This window comes from Nicotiana attenuata, unplaced genomic scaffold, assembly GCF_001879085.1.
Source record: "Nicotiana attenuata strain UT unplaced genomic scaffold, NIATTr2, whole genome shotgun sequence".
NCBI lineage: Eukaryota > Viridiplantae > Streptophyta > Magnoliopsida > Solanales > Solanaceae > Nicotiana > Nicotiana attenuata.
In genome coordinates, this window is record NW_017673791.1 from 61,701 (window position 1) to 73,373 (window position 11,673).

At 34.0% G+C, this 11,673-nt stretch overlaps 1 protein-coding gene across 3 annotated transcripts; it reads right to left on the reverse strand.

Annotated features, from left to right (window-relative positions):
• Positions 1–296: 296 nt before the first annotated feature.
• Positions 297–6,948, reverse strand: LOC109217309 (nucleobase-ascorbate transporter 1). Of its 3 annotated transcripts, none has more exons than XM_019381548.1 (14): positions 6,724–6,946; positions 5,072–5,169; positions 4,751–4,927; positions 4,439–4,539; positions 4,281–4,356; positions 3,724–3,783; positions 3,455–3,642; positions 3,274–3,370; positions 2,155–2,241; positions 1,817–1,875; positions 1,636–1,727; positions 1,469–1,546; positions 1,231–1,391; positions 297–765 (listed from the first exon to the last, which is right to left on the reverse strand). In XM_019381548.1, the coding sequence occupies exons 1-14, from the start codon at positions 6,797–6,799 to the stop codon at positions 553–555; spliced, it is 1,563 nt and encodes a 520-aa protein (XP_019237093.1). In that variant the 5' UTR covers positions 6,800–6,946; the 3' UTR covers positions 297–552. The 3 variants fall into 3 exon arrangements, with proteins under 3 accessions (XP_019237093.1, XP_019237094.1, XP_019237095.1); XM_019381549.1 differs by lacking the exon at positions 297–765 and adding an exon at positions 1,022–1,054 and having other exon boundaries at positions 6,724–6,948; XM_019381550.1 differs by lacking the exon at positions 297–765 and having other exon boundaries at positions 1,251–1,391; positions 1,473–1,546; positions 6,724–6,948.
• Between the last annotated feature and the right edge of the window lie 4,725 nt (positions 6,949–11,673).

Here is an 11,673-nt window from a genome sequence, read left to right on the forward strand (position 1 = left end):
TTTATATAATACTTATATCTCGTACCTTACTTTTTCTTTATAATATTGCAAGTTTATTCTTCATATTGTTGATGCATGACATCATGAAACGACGACAAACAATACAATATATTCAATTATTCTATACGTCAAAACGATACGATACATAAACCATCCAAGCAAGCTGTTAGTCTGACTACAAGTTTCCTCAGTTTGAAGTGAAAAGATAGATGTAGTTTCAATCAGTTAGGCCTCAGAATTTATAGCATGAATCTGAAGGAGGTCTCATTCTTTACATAACCAAAACATGCTTAAAGTTAAGAAGGAGAAGGAGATTTTTTTTTCCTTATTCAACGAAGTGCAATAGCTACACAGCATTGATCAGTAAGCTCTACAGATTCCTACCTGGGACCTTGCTACCCAATGCCCACAAAAAATCAAAGAAATTCAGGTTACAAAAATTAGCTTGTGATGGATCATATGTGTCTGTAAATAAATTGAGACATTCTGAGACTTTGATCTAACATGTTAACTTAATCGCAAAATAGAACTATGGATTTGTTTTCACACTTGCTACGTAGGTGGAAAGAATCGATTGAGATTGAATGGCAATGTATAGAACTCTTCATTTCGGTTATCACCTCTGAAAGTTCTGAACTTCACCCACCATGGCATGCCTCGGTCTTTCTTTGCTTTCTCCACTTCCAGTGTATTGTCAAGAAACACAGCAACTATTAGCCCCACCATTGGAGGCGACGTGAATATGGTGTTAACAATTGCATTGAACTGCAAAGGGAAACACCAACATTTCAAACCAGTTTTGAGATGTTAAAACTTATAAAAAGATACATGCCTATGAGACAGTTTTAATGCGACATATTACGAAGTTATCTGATGACTTCATTCAGACATAGGTGTAATCCATCGAGAATCCTAACCAGTTGCAACAACATACCCAGTATATTGCCACAGTGTGGGATCTGGGGAGGGTAATGTGCACGCAGACCTTACCCCTACCTCGCGGAGGTTTCCGATAGACCCTCGGATCAAGAGAATCCTAACCAGTTGCATTGAACTTTTTTAGGTCAACTATTTTATCAATGTGGCCTAAAAGAATAAACATCTGAATAGGAGTTTTCATAAAGTTAATCGATTACGTATAAACGTTAAGTTACAACAACTAGACTAGAGTACAAACAGTTTCAAATTACTACTATAATTGAAGTTGCATGTAAATCAAAAAGTACTCACCCATCCTGCATGGGTGTTAACAAGACCATGACGAGCTGGATACCAATACTCATTGAAAAATTGTGGTATTGATATCCCAAGGAAAAGTGAAAGACCTGTTATTATGAGATTCCTCATACAGTTCAAATTTGTGAATTGAAGAAATGATAATCCAACTGAGCCTGCAAAGGAGAAATCAACCTTACTATCTGGAGAAAGTCATAAACGAATTTGATGTTATCTGAAAATAATCGCATACCTACAAGGCCAAACAGAACACAGTATAGTGCAGCGTATATTGGGAAAGGTATTGATGCAAAAACAGCACCAAATTTCCCTGCATAAAACAGAAAAATATGAGTTGGAAAAATAAAGGAATATGTACAGCGATTGGCTGACAGATAGACCATGTGTGGATATGCTAACCAAGCATAGAGAAGAATATCATAAAACCAGCAGAAATCTGAACGACTCTTCGACTTCCAACTCGAGTCAATCCAAGAAGTCCCACATTTTCCCTGAAATGAAGTGCCATCTTACTTGTTACCTAAATATCATCCGAAAATACAGAGACACAGAGCTACATTTGTATTGCCTGAATTCTTACACAGAAACAGTGGAACCAGTGCCTGTTCCGAAAAGTCCATCAAGCAAAACGCCTATTCCCTACAAAAAGATAATTAGAAAAATAAAATGTTTTAGGAGAAATGAATTTGGTCAAATTAACAACTAATATAGAATTAAGAGGAATGGTAAAGAGAATCTGTTCGTTACAGGAATGATGTTATCTTTAAGTTGACCAAAATACTAAAAGTAAGACAATTTCGACAAGTGCACGTTCAAATTCTCCTCAAACGAGTATTTCTTTATACACAATAAGAAAAAAAATTGTGTACTCTATTCATAAATGAGGGGTCCTGTTTAAATTTGTTAAGAAAACCTCACCTGCCATCCAATGCCACGGCTTAGTACATAGGCAGGAGGTGGAGTGGCAATTGCCAGACGAGATGCTGCCATATAAGCTCCGGTTGACTGCACACAATGTTTGAGTCAGAATATACTCTTTTCCATAGGCCAGTAAAAGTGTATCTTCATCAAGCCAAAAAATTTACTTGGACACGAGCAATTGTATAGCAATAAAATAAAATAAAAAAAAATAAAAAAGGGCAGTCTAGTGCACTAAGCTCCCGCTATGCGCGAGGTCCGGGGAAGGGCCGGACCACAAGGGTCTATTATACGCAGCCTTACCCTGCATTTCTGCAAGAGGCTGTTTTTATGGCTGATCAGTACTGATTAGAGCTGTGCATAATTTGGTAAATACCGAATTACCGTACCGAAACCGAAAATTTTGGTATTTGGTATACGATATTTTGGTATTTGGTATGGTATTTGGTTTAAGTTTATAAAAAAATTGGTATTAGGTATGGTATTTGGTATTTTAAAATAAAATACCGAAATACCGATACCGTACCGAAATATATATTATATTATACAAAACATATATTATCAATTATAACATAAATATAAAAAATCTAAATTTTACTTTCCTTTATTCTCTAAGTTCATCAATTAACTCTAAACAAATAACAAGACATTTCTAACGATCATATATTCTTTTATGTACAATTTTCTCTATTTGGGTCGATATTTGCTAGTTTTGGACAAATTTTTTGTCAACAAACATTTTCAGTTTTGTATTTTTGAGTAATTTAATTAAGAATATTAGAGTCTATGGCTCTATGCACTAGTTAGTATTCAAACCGAATAAACCGAAGTTACCGAACCGAATAAACCGAAATCGAAAGGAGAAAAACCGAACCATACCGAATTTAATTAGGTACGGTATTGGTATAGGATTTTAAGAAACCGAATACCGAAAATACCGAACTGAAATATCTAAATACCGTACCATACCAACCGACGAACACCCCTAGTACTGATCGATCATTTCAACAACCAAGTATGGCTCAACCCCAAAAAAGCTTGTAGAATAGCCCCGTCAACTGAATCATTTCTGCTCAATTTGCAAAATGAAAGAAGAAAAGAAGCAGGACATGTAAGTACCTCAACCATTGACACAAGAACTGCAGACATCATAGCAAAAGAATGCCCTGCTGCAAAAGTAGGAGGACCCCACTGCAGAGGATACGGGAACATGAACCTGAAATTATAATCCGAATGCTAGTTTAAAACCATTGGCTTAAATCAACAACGGTATCTAAGAGAAGCCAAGCACTAAACGCACCATGGAGCAGTAGATATGAGATTTGCTCTATCAGTGCGGCAATTATGTTGAGTTTTATTTGATTTGTCACGGTAAGCCCCACTAGCCGTCAGAATAATGGAATATATCCAGATAATGGTAACACAAATCAAAACAGGAAACCGCTCGAAAATTGGAAAATCCCTCAGTGGTTTAACATTCTTTAGATACTGCAAAAACATATGTGTTACCTGAGTAAACTCAAGAGAGCATGGGAGAGAAATGTTCAACCATTTTAAAGCACCACTTACTTGTGATAAGCCAATCACCAACAACAGCATTGGAAGCCCAATTTCAATGCAATTCCCTAGCTGCAAATATGGGGAAATAGTTCATTATAAGAGCGCAAAAAGATGATTGAGCTTACCCCTTGTTTTACAAGGAATTAGTGAGCATAATAAGTGAGCATATTATTATCCAACAATCTAAAACTGGAGACAAGAAAGAGGCAGATTCTCTAGAAATAATTGCACATAATTTGAATGGAATTAAAGAAGACTCAAAGACAATTTAAACCAGGCAATTCAGCTTATAACATCTTTTGGTTAAAGACAGCCCGTTAGCATGCCATAGTAAGAAAACAGGGGCAGTAAATAACCTATAAAGAAGTGAAAAGCTCCATGTCGTATTGAAATCTAGAATTTTTACTCAAGGGCAGGCAAAATAAAGAGAAAAAAGCCATATAGAGTTTCAGAAAGCTTCAAGCCGAGTTCTCAATTACGGTGAGAAAAATTTAACATATTTTGACAAGAAACAAGCAAATGTTAGAATTCAAGACAAATGTCCAACTGTAGCAACAGATACTCACTGCAGGAAATCCTCGCTGAAATAGGCCCAAACCAACTAATCCGACAACGGGTGCCATCCCAAGGGGACTGAAGAAGCTGTAAACAAGCAGCAAGACAGTCAAGAATATGGACATGTACTGACTCTGACTTACTGAACAATAAATTACCGGTATCATACCGTGAGAAAAGCCCCCAAACTTGGCTGTATCCCAAAATAATTTGAATGCTAGATGCAACAATCAAAGCTCCTTGAATAGCTCGCATCGTATGTACAAATCTCTGCAGTAAAGTTTAGATCCTCAAACCTCTTCTTTTGATAGAAAACTAAAGCATATCACAAAAAAAGAAAGTAAAGATCAATTTGGTAATATCTCAAATAATCAGGTTTACAAAACCAAGGCAGCCTAGGCTACAAAATTTCAGCTTTCAACGAGTCTGTTGATCATTGGAGCAAAATGGATAGAGGAATGACTGAGATTGTAAGACTTACAACATGTGGCTCACTAATTCGTTGAAGATGTGAGTCGCTAATTATATAGACAATCGGAACAACATATGCAAATGAACCTCCAACAACAGCTGGCAACCTGGTTCCAAACAGTGCTTGGAGAAGAGTATTTATACCAGCCACAAAGAGCAGAGTTTGTATAACCTTTGCCTTATCCCCCTGGATAGAGAAATGACAGATCATTTTGATGAGTAAATGAGCTTGAGATTCGCTGTTTTCTGCTAATGCAATGATTATGTTGTTTTTTTCTTTGCTGCACTGCGAATGTAGATGTATAATCAGATAACTAGAGAATCAGCTTACATCTGATCCACCCATTAAGGGTACAAGCCACGAGGGAATCATCACACTTGTGCCAAGCACTAATATGTAATTTTGAAAGGCTAACAAGACGGTTTCAGCTGCAGATAAGAAAAATCTGCATTAGTAAGTAACTAAGTATAGAAAGTGATAGAGTGACAATGCTTCAAAGAGCGAAAAAGATTAGATCACTTCGCCAACTTATAAAAAAGATTTCGATTTTCTTTTTTCCCACCAATAGTTTCACCAAGTTTACTTAACTACACACAGAATCCGCAGAAGAAATTATATATTTTTGTGGCAATAATTGAATCATCAGACAACTCTACACGACGAACTATCTCTAGCATGGTAGCATCTTTCTGGAAACCAGTTAACAGATTAACTGGCCAGAGATTTTCATCAGGCATTAGAACTCCTAATACTAACTAAGCGATCCTTGAATTGGACTGCATATAACAAGGCTTAAACTGAAATACCAGGTTGAAGGGTTTGCGTCCTCATTTCCAGTTTAAATTCATAATGGATGACCTAGACCATAACTTTGTAAGCACCTCACCTAATCACATCCCCACTCAACAATGCAAATGAGATGTTCAATGCAGCATAATATGGATGTCCTCAAATGCAGCATAGAACCAATAATACTGAAATTCGGAGACTCCATTCTCTGCATTTATATTTCTCTCATTATCAGTTGTCCTTCTTATTGGTATTCATTCAATTTTTTTTTTCACTAACATTCTTAGGGTACTCCGCTATGGAGACGCAGGCTATTTCCAAGAAGTGCATTGTTGTTGGATACTTCAAAAAACTCCTTTTTTTCTTTCTTTTCTTTGGGAAATTACCTGAAATCGATATTACTTAAGGAAAGAGAAGCCTTAATATTGGATGGTTAAGAAATGCTATGAAAATGAACTCTTCTGTCAACCCCAAAGCCCAAGATTGAGCAAGGTTGCAGCCATAACAAGAATTAGATGTCAAAGTTACAATCTTTCATACAAATCAGAAAGCAGCAGAAGAAGAAAATATCAATAGCTAACCAACATTCTCAGTCCCCCATTTTGAACCATCAAACATTTGGTAAAGACAATTAAAAATAGCATCTTTAAGGCACAACAAACACAGAAAACCTAAGAAATGTAGCAAAAGTTGCCAACTTTCAAAATGTGAAACTTTTTTCATCAATTCAAAATGGACGCCCTAGTCCACTCCTAGAGGGCAAAAAACAAAAATTAAGGAAAGAAAGAGAAAGGAAAATAAATAAAAAAAGAATGTCCCCAGCATTGATTTTCACATTCCAATATGCCTCCTCCAACCCAAAAAAACAAAACTCAAATCAATAGAGACACAAACCTAAACAAAACACATTCATCAATGCATCATTCAATAAGAGAAAACCAACCCAACAAAATAAAAGATGAATAAGTAATAAACATAAAGGAATATCCTTTCTCCTTCACTTCTCTCAAACATTGAACAGTGCCAGTAAATGCCATAGCCACATAGCCTATTCAAAAAGCTAATAAATGAGCCTCCCATTTCATCCCCATGAACCAATACTTGTAATAATATCATAACTGCAACTCTTTAACATAAAAGTTTCAAACTTTACACACACAAACACACACTAAGAGTGAGAGAGAGAGGTATACGCCAAGGAGGATTGGAGTCAATGCAGTACTCAAGGTCTTGAAGTTGTTCCATAGGAGGATGTGCAATGTCAGCCATTGCTATTTGGGTGGTGAACCTTCAATACTTCCCTTAAACAGAATCAGAAGAAGAATAACATAAAGAAGAAAGAATATTAATACACACTCAAAAAGAAAAAAAGAGAGAATATTTATGAGGGGAGGAGAGCATATAAGGAAGAAAGTAGAGAACTAAGCACAAAGTAAAGCACCAGCCAGCAGCAACAGCACTACTACTATACCCCCCCCCCCCCTACACCACCAGTTGAAAAAAAATACATAAAATAAGTTTAACAAGAATTTACAAGGAATAATTGTTCCTTCTCTTCACTCTTCCTCAGTAATAAATTATTCAAGAAAAAGAATAACTCAAGAATATTATAATGTTGAAAGATACTAAGCTGTTACGGCTACTTTTACTAACCTGAAACCTCAGTAAACAAAACTAACCTGTCGATAGAGCTTCTTTAGTCTTTTTTTTGAAAGTTGTACTTTGTTTTACCAATAAAAAAGGACTTGATTCTTGGTTTTATTGCAGATATGCCATTGTTATTGGGTCCACATGTTCTAACTGGGAGAGTCAAAACTCAAAATGGAATGGTAACTTTCATCTTAAACTACTCAGATCAGTGCTGCTCTCTGTCTGTTTAAATGGGGTCTGATTTTAAATTTTAAATGAACAACAGAAGAAGAGGTAAATTCTGTTGGAGGAAACTATTCGTGTAATCTCCTGAGTTATATCACATTTAGGACTCTTTAAATAATTTGGTTAGCTTCTTAGCCTCGTTAGTAATAATTAATGCTTATGTTTAAGTAGTTTTATTCCTATTATTTTTATGCCCAAGTGTCAGCTTAAAGAATTATTCCTCATAGAATGCTACTCTATCCGTCCTATAAACACTCTTATTTTTTCTATTAAATTATGATAATTTGAGACATTAAATACTAAATGTACTTTATATGGTATTTTATTTACATTTAGTTTGTAAGTCAAAAAAATTTCGAGCATTCTTAAGATGAAAATTCGTCGAATATCGTCATATAAGATACGACAAAATAAATACTATTCCCCTTGTTCTAATTTATATAGCGGGTCTTTGTTTCGGCATGCCACTTAAGAAAAAAAAATGAAGAATTTTGAAACCTGATCTCAAACAAGTCTAGATATTTGTATGACTGTAAATCAGTTCATTAAGGGTAACATAGAAATTTTAAAGTTAAATTATTTATAAATAAAGATATATGACACATAAATTGGGGACAACACGAGTATTTGTTTTGTTTCTTAAGCTTAATCCAAAAAGAATGTGTTGACTAAAAATATGAAATTAATTAAATTGTTATTTGAAATGAAAAATAAAGAACAATTTGTATATTTTTTATCTACTATGGTCATGTATTTTTTGTCTTACCTATTTTGGAATGTGCATTTTTGGTGACTTTTAGAGCATGTTTGGAAAGTCATATAAAAATTGTAGTTGAGCGTAATTACACTTTGACATGTTTTTTTACCCAAAAAAAACAAGACAACCTTTTCAATTTATTTTTTTTCTTTCAATATTATATTATTCATCTGAGAAACAAAAAAGATAGAAAGGTAGAGCATTACAACTTCACTTATTCCCAACAGTGTCTCTGCAATTTCACTCCTGGTAAGTTCTTTTTTTTTTTCCTTTCTTATTTCGTATTTTTCTTGATAGCTGATTTCTTATTGAACTCTTTTATTTACTTAACTTCACGTGGCCTTGAGCTATGGTACTGTGAGCTAGAATTTTTTACCTTTAAATTATAGAAGGTTGAAATTTTGGTAGAAGAATAATTTAAATAAAAAAAGAATGATAACATTCACATGAGTTGGTAAAGAATTTTAACTTGTTATTGAAAATTTATCGTTCTCTTTTAAGTTACAATATTATTTATATGGATACCAATTATTTTTATGATATTATGCATTACTTTATAATATTTAATATATTTTCGTATAAAAGAAAATGCATTTTTAATATATGATAATATATAATATTTAATATCTATTATATATATAAATATTTATCACACAATAAAATTATCACATGTTAATCTTAAAAAGTATTTATTTATCTATGTAATTACACTTATACAACCAAATATGATACAAATAATTATTTCATGACAAACAAATATACAATTGTAATTACAATACTATGTAATTACCAGGTTGGTTAAAGTTTTCCTATTACATAGGGGAAGGGGAAGGAGAGGGAAACATGATCAATAGTAAGAATTGAAACACACCATTCAAACAATTAATTATTTAGGGGATTGGCATTATTTAGGTGGAAGAACAATTATTTTGTAGGAAACAAAGGAGGCAAAGGATATAGAAGAATACAAAAAATGGGGGTGAAGAGGACAACACAAGGAAGAGTTATGATGATAGTAATTTATATTGCATTTAAAACAAGCATCCCTGCATTAAGGTATCTTCTTATGCTTTTGTAGTTATCATCTTAATGGACAATCATTAATCAAACTTCTTGGTTTTTGTGTGTCGAATTGGATAAAAAGTTGAACACATAACTTAATCATCTCCCACATTATATACTATTGATATAAGCTATACTACTAACTTGAATACCCAACATAATTGTCAAAAAGGTTGATCTTAAACTATTTTTTACGTATAACATTTTTGGCCATACTAAGGATCCATTAGTTCATAGATTTTTTTTTCGGATTTAAAAAAAGACGTGTTTATTCATGAAATTTTGTAAGTTTGGAAAATTTTCGAAAATGAATTTTTCAAAAACCAAGTTTTGACCACTTTTTCAAAATTTTCTGAATTATTTTTTCCCACTCACAAAACTAAATTATTTTTTCAAGTGAAATACATGTCCAAATATAATTTTAAATTTTAAATTGCATTTTTCAACTTAACTTCCAATATTATATTTTTCAAAAATTATAATTTTTACATCCTAACACCCCCTAAACATATTCGAATATGTAAATATTTGGACATTCAAATTGAGAAAACTGCATACCCCACCAGAATCATTGTCGAGATATCATTTATTTGAAAATTCAATACTATATAACTGTTTGAGGGGAGTACATGGCCTTTACCAAATCAGAAAAAGGACAATTTTATACCAAGATTTAACTAAATCATAGAACCTTAATAGCCTGTTTGGCCAAGCTTCTTTTTGGCCAAAAGTGTATTTTTTTTTTTTTTTGCCAAAAGCACTTTTGGCCAAAAATTGAAGTGTTTGGCCAAGCTTTTGGAAGGAAAAAAAGTGCTTTTGAGGAGAAGCAGAAGCAGTTTTGGAGAAACAGAAAAAAGTAGCTTCTCTCCAAAAGCACTTTTGAAAAAAATACACTTAGAAGCAGTTTTTAAAAGCTTGGACAAACACTAATTGCTGCTCAGAAGTGCTTTTCAAACTAATTAGCCAAACACAAACTGTTTCTCACCAAAAGTACTTTTGAGAAAAGCACTTTTGGAAAAAAGCACTTCTCAAAATAAGCTGATTTTTGCAGCTTGGCCAAACGGGCTACAAGCTTCTTTTGAGGTAGAAGCACTTTTTTTTTGGTCTAAAGTGCTTTTTTTCTAAAATTAAGGTGTTTGACCAAGCTTTTGAAAGGAAAAAAAGTGCTTTTGAGGAGAAGCAGAAGCAGTTTTGGAGAAGCAGAAAAAAGTAGCTTCTTTCCAAAAGCACTTTTGAGAAAAATACACTTAAAAGCAGTTTTTTAAAGTTTGGCCAAACACTAATTGCTGCTCAGAAGTACTTTTGAAATTCATTTGCCAAACACAAACTGCTTCTCAACAAAAGTACTTTTGAGAAAAACACTTTTAAGAAAAAGCACTTCTCAAAATAAGCTGATTTTTGCAGCTTCGCCAAATAGACTATAAACCTGACAGTGCTCTACAATTTAAGACATTACACTTTCTTTTAGCTTTAGGTCCACCAAATATGATTCTCTTAATTTCTCTTCACAAATTTGGAAATCATTGCCCCTCGTTATCATTCTATCTACACAAATATATTTTACCTAACACCTTCTTCTTTTAGACTATTCTAAAAACTTCCATTCATCTTTATACTTTCTAATAGTTGTAGATAGGGTTGTGCATAGTTTGGTAAATATCTGTGATGACCCAAACGGTCATCATTTGTTTTAAATTAAATTTTATGTTTCCGAGGCCTTGAAAACCTCATTTAGAGTCACCTCGAATTGCATGCGCAGTCCGGGCACGTAGCCGGAAAGCTTAAATATGAAAATCTTTGAAAAATGATAAAATTTGTCTAATAAATGAATTAATTTGACCTTGGTCAACGTTTTCGGTAAACGTACTCGGACCCGTGATTTGACGGTCCCGAAGGATCCGTAGGAAAATATGGGACTTCAGCGTATGCCCGGAATCGAATTACGAGGTCCCAAGCTCGAGAAATGAATTTTTGAAATAAATTGTTTTCTGAAATTGTTTATAAGATTTTGAAATGAAATTTGATGAGAACGTGTTGGTATCGGGCCCGTATTTTTGTTCCGGCGCCCGGTACAGGTCTTATATATGATTTAAGACATTCTTGTAAATTTGGTGAAAAACAGACGTCGTTTGACGTGATTCGGACCTATATTGCTAAAGTTGGTGTTTTATGAAGTTTGAGAAAAATCCTTTGATTTTGAGGTTTAATTCGTTGTTGTTGAGGTTATTTTGGCAATTTGATCGCGCGGATAAGTTCGTATGATGTTGCTGAGTTAGTACCTATGTTTGGTTAGGAGCCCCGAGGGCTCGGGTGTATTTCGGGAGGTTTTGAACTTAAGAAAAGTTGCAGAAAAAGTTGTTCAGGTGTTCTGGTATTTCCTTCTTCGCGTTCGCGGGATGACCCTCGCGAACGCGATGTGTAATTTGTTGCTGAAGGAATTTCCTTCTAC

Coding starts and splice junctions, on each gene's coding strand:
- LOC109217309 (XM_019381548.1), bottom strand. CDS start 6,799: ATGGCTGACATTGCACATCCTCCTATGGAACAACTTCAAGACCTTGAG. Junction 4,357..4,438: donor GTTTGGGGGCTTTTCTCACG/GTATGATACCGG, acceptor GCTTGTTTACAG/CTTCTTCAGTCCCCTTGGGA. Junction 1,392..1,468: donor TGTTCTGTTTGGCCTTGTAG/GTATGCGATTAT, acceptor TCTCCTTTGCAG/GCTCAGTTGGATTATCATTT.